At 32.1% G+C, this 17,946-nt stretch overlaps 3 protein-coding genes across 7 annotated transcripts; 2 read left to right on the top strand and 1 right to left on the bottom strand.

Moving 5' to 3' along the window:
- The first annotated feature begins 360 nt into the window (after positions 1-360).
- Lop1 (long wavelength sensitive opsin 1) lies at positions 361-2,365 on the top strand. The gene is made up of 5 exons (XM_070665508.1): positions 361-690; positions 775-1,022; positions 1,098-1,356; positions 1,434-1,600; positions 1,707-2,365. Exons 1-5 carry the CDS (start codon positions 361-363, stop codon positions 1,834-1,836), a joined length of 1,134 nt encoding a protein of 377 aa, XP_070521609.1. The 3' UTR covers positions 1,837-2,365.
- A 448-nt stretch (positions 2,366-2,813) lies between these two features.
- On the bottom strand, positions 2,814-4,160 carry LOC139107713 (COMM domain-containing protein 2-like). Its single transcript, XM_070665530.1, has 5 exons — positions 3,804-4,160; positions 3,649-3,726; positions 3,455-3,537; positions 3,202-3,375; positions 2,814-3,121 (listed from the first exon to the last, which is right to left on the bottom strand). The coding sequence occupies exons 1-5, from the start codon at positions 3,868-3,870 to the stop codon at positions 2,915-2,917; spliced, it is 609 nt and encodes a 202-aa protein (XP_070521631.1). The 5' UTR covers positions 3,871-4,160; the 3' UTR covers positions 2,814-2,914.
- Positions 4,161-4,759: 599 nt separating this feature from the next.
- Positions 4,760-16,863, top strand: Nedd4 (E3 ubiquitin-protein ligase Nedd4). 5 transcript variants are annotated; one of them, XM_070665474.1, is made up of 15 exons: positions 4,760-4,919; positions 5,967-6,260; positions 7,995-8,192; positions 8,299-8,459; positions 8,804-8,969; positions 9,110-9,225; positions 9,303-9,429; positions 11,260-11,310; positions 11,383-11,659; positions 11,736-11,794; positions 11,888-11,953; positions 12,031-12,260; positions 12,333-12,454; positions 12,530-13,169; positions 13,356-16,863. In XM_070665474.1, exons 2-15 carry the CDS (start codon positions 6,111-6,113, stop codon positions 13,456-13,458), a joined length of 2,466 nt encoding a protein of 821 aa, XP_070521575.1. In that variant the 5' UTR covers positions 4,760-4,919; positions 5,967-6,110; the 3' UTR covers positions 13,459-16,863. The 5 variants fall into 5 exon arrangements, with proteins under 5 accessions (XP_070521575.1, XP_070521583.1, XP_070521567.1 ...); XM_070665482.1 differs by lacking the exon at positions 4,760-4,919 and adding an exon at positions 5,269-5,771 and having other exon boundaries at positions 8,816-8,969; XM_070665466.1 differs by lacking the exon at positions 4,760-4,919 and adding an exon at positions 5,278-5,771.
- The last annotated feature ends 1,083 nt before the right edge of the window (positions 16,864-17,946 follow it).

Below are 17,946 nucleotides of genomic sequence, written 5' to 3'. Positions count from 1 at the left end.
TTTGAGCCGCAACCGATGGTGGACCGAACAGGGAACTCTATCTGCAAGCGTCTTCACGGAAAAAACCGTTACCTTAAATTACGCCGGTGATTATTTGGATTAGTTCGTTCACCAAGACGGTTTCCATCAAGTAGTACGAACGTGAGCAATTTATGTTTGTCTAAATCTACTTTTTTTGGTTTCGGAATAATTTAAGAAACGTGAGAACTTATTGACGTTAATTTTTTATCCTTTTCTTTGCGTTTTTTTTTAAACATTAGTTAAATGACTATAAATAATCGCCTAAAATATTAATATAAAAAGTTTAATATAAATCAATATGATATTAAATTAATATAAAGATTCTCGTTAGTTCTCATCATGACTTTCGCATCTGGACCGAGCCATGCAGCCTATACATGGGCAGTGCAAGGAGGCGGATTTGGTAATCAAACGGTGGTCGACAAAGTGCCACCGGAGATGCTTCACCTAGTCGACCCCCATTGGTATCAATTTCCACCGATGAATCCGCTCTGGCACGCGCTCCTTGGCTTCGTTATAGGCATCCTCGGCGTAGTATCTGTCATCGGTAACGGTATGGTGGTATACATATTCACCAGCACCAAGAGTCTCCGCACTCCAAGCAATCTGCTCGTCATCAATCTTGCCATCTCTGACTTTCTCATGATGCTGTGCATGTCTCCAGCTATGGTGCGTAACTTCATTCTGAAGCATTCGCAAAAAAAAAACATTTTTTTTTACAAGAGCTACGTGTTTAAATAACGATATTCATAGGTAATCAACTGCTATTACGAGACTTGGGTGTTGGGACCTTTGTTCTGTGAATTGTACGCCTTGACGGGCTCCCTGTTCGGATGTGGCTCCATATGGACTATGACGATGATCGCATTTGATAGGTACAATGTAATTGTTAAAGGCTTGTCTGCTAAACCAATGACCATTAACGGTGCCCTCCTTCGCATACTCGGAATCTGGGCTTTTTCATTACTTTGGACAGTAGCCCCGATGTTGGGATGGAACCGGTGAGATGCCAAAATCTAAAATATTATTTAAGTAATATTATAAGTTATTAGCAATGTATAATTTATGCTTTTTAGCTACGTGCCCGAAGGCAATATGACTGCATGTGGTACTGATTACCTGAACAAAGACATGTTCTCCAGATCGTATATTGTGATCTATAGCATCTTTGTCTACTTTTTGCCACTGTTCCTTATTATCTACAGCTATTTCTTCATCATTCAGGCCGTCGCCGCTCACGAGAAGAACATGCGTGAACAGGCGAAGAAGATGAATGTCGCTTCCTTGCGATCGGCTGAAAACCAAAGCACCAGCGCCGAGTGCAAATTGGCGAAGGCAGGGATTCTTCTTTCTTAAATTCTGTCAAGCCGTATTCATCTACATGGTTGCTAAAATAACAATTTTAATTACAGGTAGCTCTAATGACTATTTCTTTGTGGTTTATGGCGTGGACTCCATACTTAGTTATCAATTTTGCGGGCGTCTTCGAAACGACTAAAATCAGCCCACTTTTCACAATTTGGGGCTCCGTCTTTGCCAAAGCCAATGCTGTATATAATCCCATTGTATACGGCATCAGGTGAGTAGTAATTAATGATTTAATTTTTTTAATACGTCATTATAGGAACATAAATTCGATATATTATTTTGTGCACATCTAACAACAACCTTTTCTCTGATTCCAGCCATCCTAAATACCGAGCTGCTCTCTTCCAGAGGTTTCCATCTTTGGCGTGTTCTTCTGAACCGGCGGCTGCGGCAGATACAGTGTCCACAACTACCACGGTCACAGAAAACGAAAAACCTGCCGCATAAAACGATGACATTATACACATTGATTTTTTTGACGATGTGACAGATTTGCCAAAAAGAATGTAACATCATTGAATATCATTATGACTTTTCGTCATAAAGTAATTGTATCATCAAGCATGATTTGTAAATAGCTGCATGAATTGTAAATATCGCGTGTAAAAGACGTCATCAACGAGAATCTATTTGACAGTGGTTTCGTATTTTAAACAAAAATGAAATAAAAAAAAAGAAATATATAATTTAAACCAAAATAGTCCGATATGCGAAAAACAGAAAGATCAAGGGCTAAACAGTTTCGTTATAACTGTTAGTCTATGATACATTGTATAATTCGGCTGCACCACAAGACGAATTTCTCAGAAATGGCTCATAGCGCAGTTGTAAATTTTATCTACTCTTGGAATATATGGTCATTTTGGAATTAGCAAACATATTTAATGCTAAAACTATTATGTCGCTATAAAATAAAACGATAATATCGTATCTGTAATTTTATAGAATTAAATAAACTCTGCATGCAATCACATAAGACATTTCTAATTAAACCATCAAATTTTTTAACATGTATGTATTTTTAGCATTAAAATTTGCAATTTGTAAATTATATTTTAAAGTTCTAGAATAGATTTTAAATTAATGTAATACAGTATCAAACGATTTATTTAAATAATAGTTTTCTGTCTACTTACAGCTAATTGGATCAGATGTCTTCCATTATTCATCTCTGCAAAGGTAAAACTTAATACCTGCAATAAAAGAAAAAAGAAAAAGGTTTAAAACCAAATGAAAAATTACCACGTGCATAAAAAGCCAATAAAATTATCCAATTACATATGCAAATGTACTGTCTTAGTAAATGTATCAACACATTACACATGTGTGATTACTGTCACTTATTATTTGGAATAATCTGATTACAGTGAAACTTTATAGATGTTGACAGCATGACTGCAATAACACATCCAAACTTCGGGTAGTCTTGATAGATAAAATCTTTTATTTAATCCTCAATTATACTCATATTGTATGTTATATTCACAAATTGCATTAAGTATGATTATATTAATTATAAAAAGCCTCATTTCACTGCTTTTGAAATTCTCCGAATATGTTGACTACGGCTTTCTTGCAAAGCTTCCTCCAACACTTGTGTTATATGAAGCAAGTTAGTTGGATCAGTTTGCAGCAGAACATGTTCAATTTCTTCAGATGTGTTAGGATTTTTCAGTGATAGATCCAGAGTAACAAGTGGGGCAACTTGTTTCAACATGGATCTTGATGCAGTCTATAAACCAGAATAATATAATTAAATTACAAATTAAAATGTACAAAAGCTGAATGAGACATATATGGAAAGTCTACTACCTGAACTTCAAATCTCCATTCCATGTCGTGATATTTGGGTAGTTTAAACCCAATCTCTTCTAGTGCTAATGAAATCTCATCTTTTTTAATACTGTACACTTTACTTAATATTGTCTCTTTGTCTTCTGTAAAACCTAAAGCAACTACAGAATCTCGAAAATCATCCGGGCTTAACTGTAAAATTTTGGGACATCAAATAATGCTCCTTTGATATGATAAATCTTAGTATTCCATTGTCATTGACAAGTCTTACTTTATGCTTACAGCTCTCTAGCAAGAGATTGACCAAGCCTTCTATGGAATTTTTAATCACATCTAACTCGACGTTTAATTTCTCTGAAATGAGCATGAAACAGTCGTGCAATTAACGATTATTATAATTTTTATGTCGTTAATCGCAGCGATCGTTAATTTGCAACAATTAACGATTAATAAAATATTACTTACGCGCAGCAGCGTTATACACTTTGACATTTGGACCTTTCTGCAAATAATCCAGAGCCAGTTTGCAGAAATCCTGTAAAACTGCAGAAAGAGATGTTATATGTTTTTTTGTGTAAAACGTAAATGCAATGCACTCGTCATAAACAAATCGCTCGTACCTGGCGACGATTGTTCGGCTAGGAACAGTATGTGTTTCTTGTGATCCGGCTTTAATGTTAATAACATTTTTGTTCTTACGTGACGTGTGTCGTTTATCGGCGTAATTAAGTTTTTACAAATGTCTAGTTTTCACTGAGCGCATAAATCAGCATAAATCAAATGCACCGTGTGGAATAGACCCGTGCGCCATATTTGTTCGCAATATTTCTGTGTCCAATTGCACCGTGTCCAATTGTACTATGTGCAACTGAGTGCCACTCGCTCTGACTCGTGTCATCAACTTACTTTTCCTAACATCCTAATCTTCACGAACGTTTTCAGAGCCTTGGCGCCGCGAAGTCCCAGGATTGACGGATTTATCATTTTGTTTACTTTGAATTTCTTAACCACCGTACGTATTACATACATATTGAGAAAACCCAATCTGTATTGACAAAGCATGTAACCCGAAAAGCTGTAACAATGATATCAGTGTGGAGCCGAGTCATGTTAAAATTACGACAAACAAAGAAAAATATTATACGAAGATTTTGAAAAAATTGGAATTAGTCAGCCTGAATGTATTTGGAACTGGCTTAGGAAGGAAGAATTTTCAACACAGAGCCATTTATCGTTTCTTTGTCTCCGTAAAGAAAATTATATAAAAAGAGATTAATCTTATTTCTACACTTAAATAAAAAGAGGATTTTGCACCATATATCTTCAGCCAGATGGATGCACATCAAATTAAAAAAAAAAAAAACAATGATATCAATTCGATCCCACACGGCTTTTTTAAGGTAAAAAATATTTATCAGTCGAATTGAAAGATTAGATATTTACGTGTGTAATCGAAAATTTTGCCGTGCACATCTCCCAATTTATGTCCATTTCTATTTTTTTAGTGTGAATTAATTATAATAAATAATCTGACTTTGTATTTTTTTTGTTTTAGAATATAAAGAATTAATTTAACTGGGATTAATATGTTGCCGACAGTGAGCATTAATCCAAATAATTAATTAAATTCCGAGAGCTTATTTAATAAAGGACCGAAAGTATTATTGGAGCAATACGTTATATAGATACCAGCAATTATCATATGAATGATAACGTAATAACGTGATATTAAAGAGGTACGTAAGATAGTATGTATAGACGAAGCGTCATACTGCTATCATTAATTTCCGCGTATTATTTCCGCTAAATTCAACCTATTAAAAACGTCCTCGGTCGATTCCGAACAAAGTGACAAGAGATAAGAGAAGGATATATGTGAATCAGAAGTTAGTTGAATATACAAAATAAGCAATAAAAAAAAAAGGAACAAAGAAAAAAAAAATATAAGTATGTTAAAAAAAAATCTGAATAATAAGTACGTCACATTTAATGCGTTTCGATAGTTTCCAGTTTTAGACGGCGTATAACTTTGCATATGTGAAATTGCTAAATAAGCTGCAGCTCGTGGCAGATAGAGACATACAGCAATACACGATTACTTGTTCACCTGTACACAATAGCGACACGTATACAAATTATCACCGTACGAGTGGTGGTCTATTGCGTGTAGTAGTACACGTTATCTCGACGATGATTAACGATACTGCCTTATCTGAAATTTTAGCATTTGCTTCGTCCTAGTGCTCAAGTGAGTTTGAAAACGAACGATCGAGCGTCTGGTTCCTTTTCCGTAAAGAAAGTGTCAGGTGCACGTATCAGTGTCGCAATGTGACTTTTAAGTGAGCCTTTTAATTTTGTTAGATTGATTAAAAAGTTAAAGTGCATCTACATATACGGATGTTTTAGGCTTGAAGTTTCCTCCTTACCGTTGGCAGAGTAAAACTATTTGCATTTTGTGATTTTTTAAATACGTTTTTTTCCCCTCACATAGATATATATAGATATTTCATGTGCGAGTAAGAAAACTCATTGTCTCATGAAACTGTATTTTGTATATTCAATCTGTACAAGGAACATTGTGCAATTGTGTAGGTAGACTTGGAAATTACATTATATTACATAACAGACGTACACGTGAAAAGCAATAATGGAAAAAAATAACAGCTACTTACTTTGCTGAAGTAAATTTGCTTTTCATTGTTGCTTTGAGAAGCATTGGGTTGTTATATGAATATAAGTTTTCAAGAATGTTTCTATATATTAATTTATTTTTATTTTTGCAGATTACATTTTATTGAAATTATTTACGTGTTACTGATTGATGCTGTGGATTAAACTTTAAAAAAAAATATAATACACAGAGAGAGAGAGAGAATCGATGAGTGTGAGATCAGTTACGCTGCAAGAACATAAAGAAAGAACAAAAAATGCCGGGCACTCTGACCTATCCGATTTACGCTGGCGTTGAATCACTTCCATCCAGAACGCGTGCCTACACATGGACCGCGCAACATCAATCTGCATCACGTGTGGCGGAAGTCAATGCACAGTTCGGTCGAGCATCTCTGTCGGAACCCGTGAGAATAAAACTTTTTTTCTTTTTAATTAAACATTAATTTAAAATGTTTTAAAAAGTAGAACAGAAATTAAACTGAATATAATTGATTCAGGAATAAAAGTATGTATAATTATATTTGATTGATTGAACGAAAGGTAGAAGCGAATCAATTAGAACATAATATTTATAGTAGCAGTATTCTGGAAAAATAGGAAATACTGGCGATTGCTGTCGTGAGTTCTGATTGGTTTCTGTTTTTCTGATTTCTGCATTTTTGCCAAAGTTCGAATGCACCATGAGATTGAATTGTGAATACCGCTTTACATAGAGTTCTGAAAGTAGCAAATGGTATTCTTTCTGGTTCTATTTGCATTGCGAGCAAACGAAAATTGCGCAAAAAAAGAAAAACAATCTTTTAAAAACTTTAAATTAATATTACATAACAATAATAAATTACAATAAATATATATAAAAAAATGTAAGTACTTTAAATCTAAATTAAGTACTTAAGTACCTTAAATCTAAATTTAGAGGCGTTGTGTCTTATGCATGTTTTATTATCTGTAAACATTCTCGCAAAAAAAAAAAGAAAAAAAACTCATAATTTTTAAAACATCGCAACTCTTTGCAAAAAAAAAAAAATTCTATCATAAGAAAAAACCGCGAGAGATATGGATTTAAAACAAAAGAAATCTGTTTAGAATATTCTCATATTTGCATTTCGAGAGGCGCAAGTGCGGACCAATCCGTATTTGCCGCTTTTTCAAGGTTTGAAAGGCAGCTGGCCATCTTTGAACCCGGAAGCGGGTATGTCACATCCGTCGCGGTCGCGCAATAGTCGCGGAGGGGGCCTAGCACAAAATAGGTTTCTTGATGGCACACAAGAAACTGTGAGACCCGTTAAATAGCAAGAGAGAGAGAGAGAGAGAAAGAGCGGTCGGCGATTAGGTACCAATCGAGCACACGTAACGTTAATGGCAGAAGAACATGTTTACGGCTACAATCCGACGGTTGGAGTCGATGGCGATTCCGTACGTAACTTCACTCTGACAGTTTGACAAGTAGAGGTTGGGTTCTCTGGGCGACTGATAAAGGCGCAACCAACGGACGGAGTGTTGCTCTCGGGCGCGGGCCGTTCGTTGCCGCGACGGAATTTTTTATCCTTTCCACGAAGCGGATTCGTCGCCGTCGATTATATGCGGTGCACGCCGCTGGCCGGAATGCACCGCGATAACGACGACTGCGATCCCAACCCTGCCAGAAAGCTGTCGGTTTTCCGATTAGTTTGACTCTAAATTGCACTCGTAACGTAACAGCAATTCGACACGGTGTCGCTCGCACGTGTCTCCCAAATGGCGTGTTAATTATCAATTCTGTATTTCGGTATTATTGCTACGGCGAACACGTTCGGGACTACTTTGATGTAATTGCTGGCGACATATCTTGTGCAACATAGTGCAATATTCAAGAAAGGCTCGTCTGCCATTGCGGGAATAATCAGTCGGCGAGATATCGTTTTGATAATTTTCCTGTATAGTTAGTACGAACGTACCGATTGTATTTTTATAATTTAATCTTTGAAACATTAATCTGCAGATATGTTTTATGAAAGGGCACTTGCAGTTCTGAATGATATTTCAATATCTGTTATGCTTTAGATATATTTTGTGCTTATCAATATCATCTTGAACTTGTCGATGATAGAGCTCCATTTTTATACGTGATTGTCTTATCTAATTATTTGTTTGTTTAGAGAGACGAAACGAGCAAGTTGAGGTTAAAAGTAATCGCTGGGCACCATTTAGCCAAGAAAGATATTTTTGGTGCAAGCGATCCTTATGTACGAGTGGACTTGAATACAATAAATGGCAATCAGACTGTGGATTCTGCACTTACAAGAACTAAGAAGAAGACATTAAATCCTGTTTGGGAAGAAGAATTTATATTTAGGGTATGTAGAATAAAAAAGTGTTAGAAAAATACTTTTTAAATATATTTTTTATATTACTTTAAAATTCTATTATATGTATTATTAATATAAACTGGTTTTTTGGCAGGTAAAACCAGTAGAACACAAGTTGGTCTTACAAGTTTTTGATGAAAATAGATTGACAAGGGATGATTTCCTTGGCATGGTTGAACTAACATTGATTAATTTACCAAAGGAACAAGAAGGACGCTCCATTCCTGCTAGGAATTATGTGCTTCGCCCACGTAGGTAAGTATTTTCGATGATTCTGCTTCAAGCTACATATTTTTCGACTTAATTTTATATATTACACATCTTGATCTAATTTAGATTATTTACGTCTAATTGCAATACATAAGTTTGGTATGTTATAACTTCAATTAGCACAAACAACGGGCCAAAAATTATTAACTATAATTTTGGCCTTTGCTTTTATTTAAATTTTGCGTAACAAGCACTATTTGGATTTGTATAATTAAAAAAATATCCAATTGTATATACACTTTACATTGATATTGTTTCATTAAAATTTATTTGCTTTGTAATTTTTTATTTGCGAATGCAAAATAAATAACTTATGAGGATATGGCTAGTAATCATTCCAGTCAGCGGTCACGAGTTAAGGGAACGTTGGAACTGTATCATGCGTACATTTCCGATTCGCCTAATATTGAAAACGACAACGGAGACGTTTCTGATTCGGGCGGGTGGGAATTAGTACAGCCAGACAATAACAGTCCAGTAGAACAAAGTGCAGATGTATGTACAAATAGATGTTGTATATTTTTATTATAAATGGATTTAATACAATAACCTAATTAATTATATCTATTTATAAAATAAAAGTAATGCAGTCTTACTAATAACTAATTTTTAAATTGCTTAAAATATTTTTGCAGATTACAATGGTTAATAGGCCATTGCCACCAGGATGGGAAGAAAGACAAGACGCGAATGGACGTACATATTACGTTAATCATATAGCGCGTTTTACACAATGGGAACGACCAGAACCGTATGTAACTGCATTTATTCGATATATTGTATTACCTAAATAAAATATAATTATATTTTAAAATATTATTGTAACAGGGATACAACTGCAACGAGTGGAATTGTTGAACAACGTAATTTGGATACAGCAGCTACTGAATTTCAACGACGATTTCATATTAGTGCTGATGATGAAGGTAGACATAGGAACTCTGTAGTAAATCAGGTAAATTTAAAATGGTTTTTATTAAAAATTTAAGTTACTATTTTTACTTAAACTGAACGTACATAATTTACATTAACAACATACATATATAAAGAATTAGGCTACAAATTATACTTACATACTAATTATTTAAATATATAAGTAGGAAAACATTAAAATTAAATCCTCTACAATTATGCTTTGTTCCGAATAGCTATTTATATTATATATATATATAGTTCCGCGTTATCGGCATTATATACTATATCTATTTTAGAAAAGTTTTAAACTTTTTAAATTTATATTTGTCTTTATGAGTTAGATATAAAAACGTGCCTTTCATATTTTTTTAAATAAAGAATCATAGCTTTTCATTCTTTTAAAATTAAACTTGCATAATAATATTCTCTGCTTTCAAATCTCCATGCTAACAGGCATGACTATGTTTTTCTATTTATTCATATTTTATATAAAATGGATGTGTTCATACACACACACGCACAAAAAAATTTTATTTATAATGAAATAATTATTGTAAATATGTTGTGTATCTGATTGAATAACTTAAAAAAATGGTATTGTTAATTATATAGCAATTTAAGCTGTACAAATTTTATACGACGATGTGTTTAAGAATTTTCTTTAACTTTTTAAATATTTATTTTTATAACAGATTTAAATATATGCAACATATTTTGTGTAAATATATTTGTTATTGCATATTTTTCTTCGTGTAAGAATGTGTTTGGTTAATAATGTAGTGAAATAGTATTACATTCTGATCAAATTAGTGGACGTATATTAGCAAAATTAGCGTTAAACATTAATCAGATTATTACACAGGGCACAAATAGCTTTTTATTCTTAATATGTTCTCGAGTATTGTTTTTAAACGCGTACGCATTAAAAACTCCAAGATTAGTGTACCTTTATACAATTCGTATAATTAGCATGCATATGTAGAAATTTGTGCATGTGTGTGTAAGGATGGTGAAGTTCTACGCGAGGACGATGAAGATTCGGAAGCAAGAGATTGTGAGGGTGGGGATCATAGGGGAGGGGGTATTGGGGATACTTCTTCAGACTCCGGACGTTCTGTCGATCAACGTGGCTACCTTAGCGAATCTGAAGATCAGGTATTAATACACATAAAGTTGTTATGTTCACTTTTTGTTGAATGTAACGCTTAATACATATACATTACATTGTGTGCTTGTTATAAAGTGAATAATAGTACGTGTAAGTTTTATTTTATGCATTAATTTCATCTGTTTCAACTCTGATTAAGCTACATCATGTGCATTACATAACGATCGATATACAATATTCTAATTCTCTACTATTAGTCTAGTTATATATTTCTCAACAATATATTTTATTGAGTAAAATATACAAAAGTATTTAAACTGTATAAAAAAATTTAAATTGTAGCATTAGGTAGAACTTACAAACTTTGACTTTTTTAATAATTTGATTTGTTTTTTTGTTATTTTTATTAATATATTTTTAATTTATTTGATGTATTGCTGCTTTATAATTCAATATCTGTAGCATGCTCTTGTTTTTATATTTTTTTATTTTGAAAATTACTTGTTATTTTTTATGTTGAAAACGTATCTAAAATTTGGCATGCATTTTTCGTAACGATATCATAAATGTTATTATAAATGATATACATAATAAAAATATACAACAATAATAAAATTTTGAGTTTAAAATTATATTTATTCGTGAAATTGTAATATATGCACTAGCTTATTACTTATTAATAAATACACGTATAATTTATATTTGATATTTTAATATTTTATTTGATTGAAACATGTAAGTATTTTTATATTATATTTACAGACTGATGATAACATCGACAGTCCGGCTGGTTCGAGACGTTCATCAGAGCAGGTATATTCAATTAAACATTAAAAATCATTTATAGTATATCTAACATTAATTTTTTTATTATAAAAATTTTAGATTGACAGTCCTAAACCCACTCTTCCTGTGTCTAATGATGAAGGATTGCCTCCTGGCTGGGGCATGCAAGTAGCACCTAATGGTAGAATATTTTTTATTGATCATAATGAAAGAGCAACTACTTGGATTGATCCTAGAACGGGAAGACCGAGTTCTATACCTAATCATATTGCACCATCAACAACATCGAGAACTGATTTAGATCAATTAGGACCGCTTCCAGAAGGATGGGAGGAAAGAGTACACACCGATGGACGAATTTTCTTTATAGATCACAGTACGTGTATAGTTTTTTTTAACTTTAAATTATATTAATAATATATTTATAATTTTATTTTGTTTTTCTGTTATAGATACAAGAACAACACAATGGGAAGATCCACGTATGTCCAATCCTCAAATTGCTGGACCGGTATGATCACAAATATTTTATATGAATCTTTTTACATAGCGAAAAAAGTTAACTAAAATTTAAAATATTGTAAATTCTTGTTTTTATTTTTAGGCTGTACCTTATTCAAGAGATTACAAACGTAAATACGAATATCTGAAATCACAACTGAGAAAGCCTGTACGTAAACGTTAATTATTTATTGGATCGTGTTTAGTATAAATAAGATTATTATATTTATATTTATTTTATTACAGAATAATGTTCCTAATAAGTTTGAGATAAAAGTTGGACGGAACAATATTTTGGAAGATTCGTATCGTATTATAAGCTCTGTTAACAGAGTTGATATTCTAAAAACGAAATTATGGGTGGAATTTGAAGGAGAAGTAGGCTTAGATTATGGTGGCCTTGCAAGAGAATGGTTCTTTTTATTATCTAAGGAAATGTTTAATCCATACTACGGACTTTTTGAGTATTCTGCAACGTGAGTTAAAGTATTTATAGGGTTTTTAATGTACAATTTTAGAATAGAAATAACATAATTTTTAATTTTTAGTGACAATTATACACTACAAATTAATCCTTGTTCCGGTGTATGTAACGAAGAGCATTTGAATTACTTTAAATTTATTGGACGTATAGCAGGAATGGCTGTTTATCACGGCAAACTCTTGGATGGTAAGTTTTAACGTAATTGAATCTATAGTAATAATAATATATAATGAAATAACTTAAAAATTTTATTTTTTTTAGCTTTCTTTATTCGACCATTTTATAAAATGATGTTAGGCAAACCAATTGATCTGAAAGATATGGAAAGTGTTGATTCTGAATATTACAACTCTCTTTTATGGATTAAAGAGAACGATCCCAGTGAATTAGAACTTACTTTTAGCCTTGATGAAGAAAGCTTTGGTCATACTTCTCAAAGAGACTTAAAGCCAGATGGTGCTAATATTCCTTTGACCGATGAAAATAAAGATGAATATATAAGTTTAGTTATACAATGGCGATTCGTATCCCGCGTGCAGGATCAAATGAATGCCTTTTTAGAAGGTTTCAACGCCCTTATACCACCAACATTGGTAAAAATATTCGATGAACATGAATTGGAGTTGTTAATGTGTGGTATACAGCACATTGATGTGAAAGACTGGAAACAAAATACTTTATATAAAGGAGACTATCATGCAAATCACATTGTTGTACAGTGGTTCTGGAGAGTCGTTTTGTCATTCAGTAATGAAATGCGTTCTAGATTATTGCAGTTTGTAACTGGTACATCACGTGTTCCAATGAATGGATTCAAAGAACTTTATGGCAGTAATGGACCGCAGTTATTTACAATTGAGAGGTGGGGTACACCAGAAAATTATCCAAGAGCTCATACTTGGTAAGTTTTTATTTTATGAAAATAATTTAATTTTCTATAATTTCTAATTTATTCCTTATATTATATACGAACATTACCTTTATATATATAATATATTTAAAAAAATTATAATTTTGCTTATGATTAATGAAATAAGTTTTTTCTACATACATATTTGTCATATAATAATACAAATTATTATTTCAGTTTTAATCGTATTGACCTTCCTCCGTATAAAAGTTATCAACAACTCAGGGATAAGCTAGTTAAAGCAATTGAAGGTTCTCAAGGCTTTGCTGGAGTCGACTAGCACGAAATACCTTTGTTCATGATGATATCTGTAATATAATGTATATATTACATATACCTGTATAGAGGTATACAAAAAAGTATATCATCTTAATATGATTATCTGTTTAAAATTTTTCTGCACTTTGATAATTTTGTTGTCTCTTAATTACGAGCAACAATATTAAAATACATTGAAAATAATATGTTTAAAAAGTTAAATTGCTTAGTTTTTCTAAATAACTTTCGATAAGTCTTTCATCATATTTGAAAACACTTTTGAAAACACTTATTAAAATGAATAACATTTACACAATCTGAAATAAGTTGTTAAAATTTGCAGTCAGATATTAATTAATTCTTTCTTAAACATATGCCATATTTTTACAATTGCAATTGTGAGATTTGGAACTGGGAGAAGTAATTTGGCTGCTATAACAATGTGATATTATGATATTGATTTATCAATTAAAAATCTTTATTAATAATATTAGAATGTTACAAAATGTAATTTGTGTAAATTTCAAATGGTATATAGTAAAATTATGTATTATGAATTGTTTCTAAATCACATTGAAATTAAAAATACGAACAATTATTGTCATTCTGCGTGTAGAAATATGTTTTTTCTTTTTTTTTTTTCCGTTGTCGAATCACAAAATGTTGAAAATTAAGATAATGCTATTTTGTTGTCAATAAATTAATTTTTGAAATTTATATTTATATAAAATCAATTTTTAGTTAAAAAAATACCTAATATTTTTTTTAATTTAAAGAATTTAATAATTTTGTATTAGATACTTGAAAATAGACTGTTGTTTTATTTAAAAGTATATCGCTTTTTCTATTAAATCAAACTTTTCTAATTATTGTAAATAATTATTGTATATGTCAATTTTAATTATATTTTTATGGCACACCAAACTATGCTTCTCTTTTTCAACTTTAGCAACATGCAAATTTTTAATTTCCTTTTTTACTACTTGTTATATTAAACTGTTAATATTTTTTGTTAAAGAATAGAGATAAACCGCTTGTCACATAAATGTCGTATTTGCTGATATTCACGTAAACATTTAATTTATCTTTTTGTCAGATATATGTCGCTTAATCTTGATTATTAAATGACAAAAGATACTATTACAAAAGAATGGTTTAAAAATGTACACTTCCAAGATGTACAGAAATATATGAACAGTTTTTAGAACAGTTATTATGTTATTAGAAGAAAAGGCAAGAAACGATAGAAAAACCAAAGCTAATAAGACATTTTTATTTTGAAAATTTTTGTTCTATTTTGTGCTAAATAGTACAAAATAAATTTATATAGTTTAGATTAAGTTATTTGGAAGATAATTTATATTTTATTATATTAACATATAAAATAAGATTTACAGATCTTTAAGTAAACTAATAAATTTATTTGTAAACAGATATATGGAAACTAACAAGAAATTGAATTAATTGGTTGTAGGTTAATATCATTAATTTTACCTTGCTTGTTCTTCTGAGTTAATAATGACTAATGGATATATGTTGTACTCGGGAAGCATAATTGTATAATTTAATGAAGAAACAAATCGATTATAACATTGTTCCTCAAACATTTAAATTTTTCTGTATATTTTGTCAAATATTCTGCAACAATAGTCTCGAAAATAATTTAAGTACTGCTTCTTGTTAATGATCGAAGTTGAGATAAAATCAGATATAAATGCCCTTATCTTGTATTATAACGTTTATTCACAGAGTTAACGTACATTCTGAAGAATACGAAGTTAATGTAACATTCCATCCTGTTTGTACAGCTTATTTTATTGTAAGCAGATACGTCCCGTTAGATAATAAATAATATTGTCATGACAGAAATTTTGTGGCCTTAAATTCTGGTTATGAAATTTTTTATTTTAGTAAGTCTCTCGTTCGTAAAACCTTTGTATGATAGTAAAAAATGCGCTGATTATTCACCAGCAAATAAATATTCTTTGAGATTCGTTTATCTTTATGCTAGATTTGCAAAGCGATATATGTAAGCTTATATTTACTACGTTAGTATTTCCTATTTTGGAAATGACAAGCTGTATTCAATGTAATTTAATATATTATAAAAATGTATATAAAACGTCTGTTCATTGATAAAACAATGAACAGTTAGCGCGCAATCCACTCTTCGTAAATTATAAGGAAGATTTGGATAAAAAGGAAATTGTCATTATATATGTACAGTGCAGTGTTCTCTGAGTCTGTCTTTTAAAAGTAACGTTTTTAAATAACTTCTTCAAATTCATTAATTTTTTTTATTATAAAATTATCTTTTTAAATTGTAATAAGATTAATTCACTTAATATATTTCAAAATATGACAAAATACTCGTTTATACATGTATAATTTACTGTATATTGTACAAAATAATTTGCAATTAATATGATAAAGCAATATTACATGTAATTAACGTTAGATGGACTTGTAGAATATTGTCATAATGCAATGCGAACGATACGAGAGACTCGTACATTTTTGTAATCAAGTTTAAGTATACTCTATTGTAGCTTCTTGTATTATATTCCTATAAAAAAAAAAAAAAAGAAAAAAATCGCATATATACAAAAAGGCAGTAAACGATAAGATATCTAATGAATTTAATAATCGCGTTTGGTATTTTACGTATCGCATAAACATTTTTACAGACGTGTTAAAAATTGTATTTACTTGTAAATCGACGATATCAAAAAAACGATTTAAATGTAGGTATTATCAGATAGATATTCTGTTTGAAAAATGAAAATAGCATTTATGCTTGATCTATACATATAAATAGCCCATAAAACTTAATGCCTTACGATAATTATATCACGCATTAGATTATATCTACTTAATATTTGCATTATTATTTACTTGTGTAACAATACGTTAACTTTATTACTGCGTCAGATATCTATTATTTAACAGTATATACACTTTGTCTTTATCCGTACGTCTACTTTCACTACCAATGCCTTATTTAATTTAGGAAGGAGACTTAATTGTTTTAAGATAGCTCAATGTGGTATACAACACATTTCATTTACATATACTTACGTGCACGAACTGAAAGAAATGCGTGACTTAATTACGTTATATTCATGTACATATATATAAAAAAAAAAAAAATATATATATATACATACATTGTAATATATTATAAAAAAAAATGAGCGCTTCTATATTGCAGTTGCAACAAGAAGTACATGAAATATATGCTTACTGTGCTACGCTCTTGCATTACGATTATTACTAACGAAATACGGTGGAATTTTCAGTCGTAAAAAAAATTTAAGTATTAATATTATATTTAATAAAATTAATATTACAAGGTGAATTATGTTCTTATATAATATATATTGTGAAAAACTATACTATATATGCAAATAAATTATATTAAAAAGTTGCATATTATGTGATTTTCGATATCCATTATAAATAATGGCAAATAATTAATCAAAACTTAAAATGTTATCTCATAAATCGTTTCATTATCGTATGTCATGTCATGTCATCATTGAGTTTCACGAAAAAAGCGATAATTTAGTTACTTTTTATACAGTTTACGAATAATTAATAAGATCACAATTTGTCGATACACTTTACAGATAAAAATTCATGTGGAATTTTTTATCCGTTCAAAAATACTCTTGTCACACCTGTTTCACGTTCCTTCCCTGTTACATCGTGCAGAACCAATTTCTGAGTTCTATATCAAGACAACGGATCGTTAAATAATTCATCAATTAACACACATTTCAAGTGGAATTCTCCGAGGGAGGTACGTCGGCCTCGATTCCGCCTTCGAATTTCCCGCGTGACGCCCACGTAAGCGGGTATGGGCAGTCGCCGCGGGATTGCGCTAGTCGCGGGCACATCCGCAGAATCAAAAAAGACAGTTGAGAAGTGTAACATCACACATCGATTCGGCGGGCCGCGTCGAGGCCGAGAAAAAACTTTCTTCTTCCGTGTTTCTCGTGTCCTGGGCCGTGTGCGGTCGCGAAACGAAGTCGCCGCAGCCCGGCGTGTCGACGCCTCGACGGGTGAGTCGCGCCTACGCGTGTGGTGCGGTGGAATATCCAGTGTTCTCGAGGCAACTGACGTTAGCTGGAAGAGCCGATGGAAACGTGACTGTCCCCGCGGGTGTACACGGTGGTTCCTGTCACGGGGCATCGAGGCAGCGGTGACGGACGACACGGTTCAACCCCCTTGGACTGGCCGTAGGCCACGTCGCCGACACCGAAGGGAGGATAGCACGGCTTGCCGATAACGACCGCGGCCGGAGGTCACTGCATTGCGGTGAGTACGTCGAACCCAGTATGCGCTTGGGCATTCTCGCGACGCTTTTGTACGGCGCGACCCGTCAACAGCGGGGATCTCGCTCGCGCGGTGTTACTTTTTCGCCATCCTCGCGCCAGCCCCGTCGAACCTCGGTCCGGAGGGGTTCATTACCCTCTTCGGTGGCGAGAAACAAACGGCGTCGCTCAGC

This window comes from Cardiocondyla obscurior, linkage group LG01 (genome assembly GCF_019399895.1).
Source record: "Cardiocondyla obscurior isolate alpha-2009 linkage group LG01, Cobs3.1, whole genome shotgun sequence".
Classification (NCBI taxonomy): Eukaryota; Metazoa; Arthropoda; class Insecta; order Hymenoptera; family Formicidae; genus Cardiocondyla; species Cardiocondyla obscurior.
Note: the sequence above shows the minus strand (reverse complement) of the source record. Positions and strands in the feature narration are given on the sequence as shown.

Excerpts from the sequence above, each read along its gene's own strand:
- Nedd4 (XM_070665474.1), top strand. The coding sequence starts at position 6,111 with ATGCCGGGCACTCTGACCTATCCGATTTACGCTGGCGTTGAATCACTT. Across the intron at positions 11,311-11,382 it reads CGAGACGTTCATCAGAGCAG|ATTGACAGTCCTAAACCCAC; the intron begins GTATATTCAATT and ends TAAAAATTTTAG. Across the intron at positions 12,261-12,332 it reads CTTTTTGAGTATTCTGCAAC|TGACAATTATACACTACAAA; the intron begins GTGAGTTAAAGT and ends TTTAATTTTTAG.
- LOC139107713 (XM_070665530.1), bottom strand. The coding sequence starts at position 3,870 with ATGTTATTAACATTAAAGCCGGATCACAAGAAACACATACTGTTCCTA. Across the intron at positions 3,538-3,648 it reads AGTGTATAACGCTGCTGCGC|AGAAATTAAACGTCGAGTTA; the intron begins GTAAGTAATATT and ends TGCTCATTTCAG. Across the intron at positions 3,122-3,201 it reads AATGGAGATTTGAAGTTCAG|ACTGCATCAAGATCCATGTT; the intron begins GTAGTAGACTTT and ends TCTGGTTTATAG.
- Lop1 (XM_070665508.1), top strand. The coding sequence starts at position 361 with ATGACTTTCGCATCTGGACCGAGCCATGCAGCCTATACATGGGCAGTG. Across the intron at positions 691-774 it reads TGTGCATGTCTCCAGCTATG|GTAATCAACTGCTATTACGA; the intron begins GTGCGTAACTTC and ends CGATATTCATAG. Across the intron at positions 1,023-1,097 it reads CCGATGTTGGGATGGAACCG|CTACGTGCCCGAAGGCAATA; the intron begins GTGAGATGCCAA and ends TATGCTTTTTAG.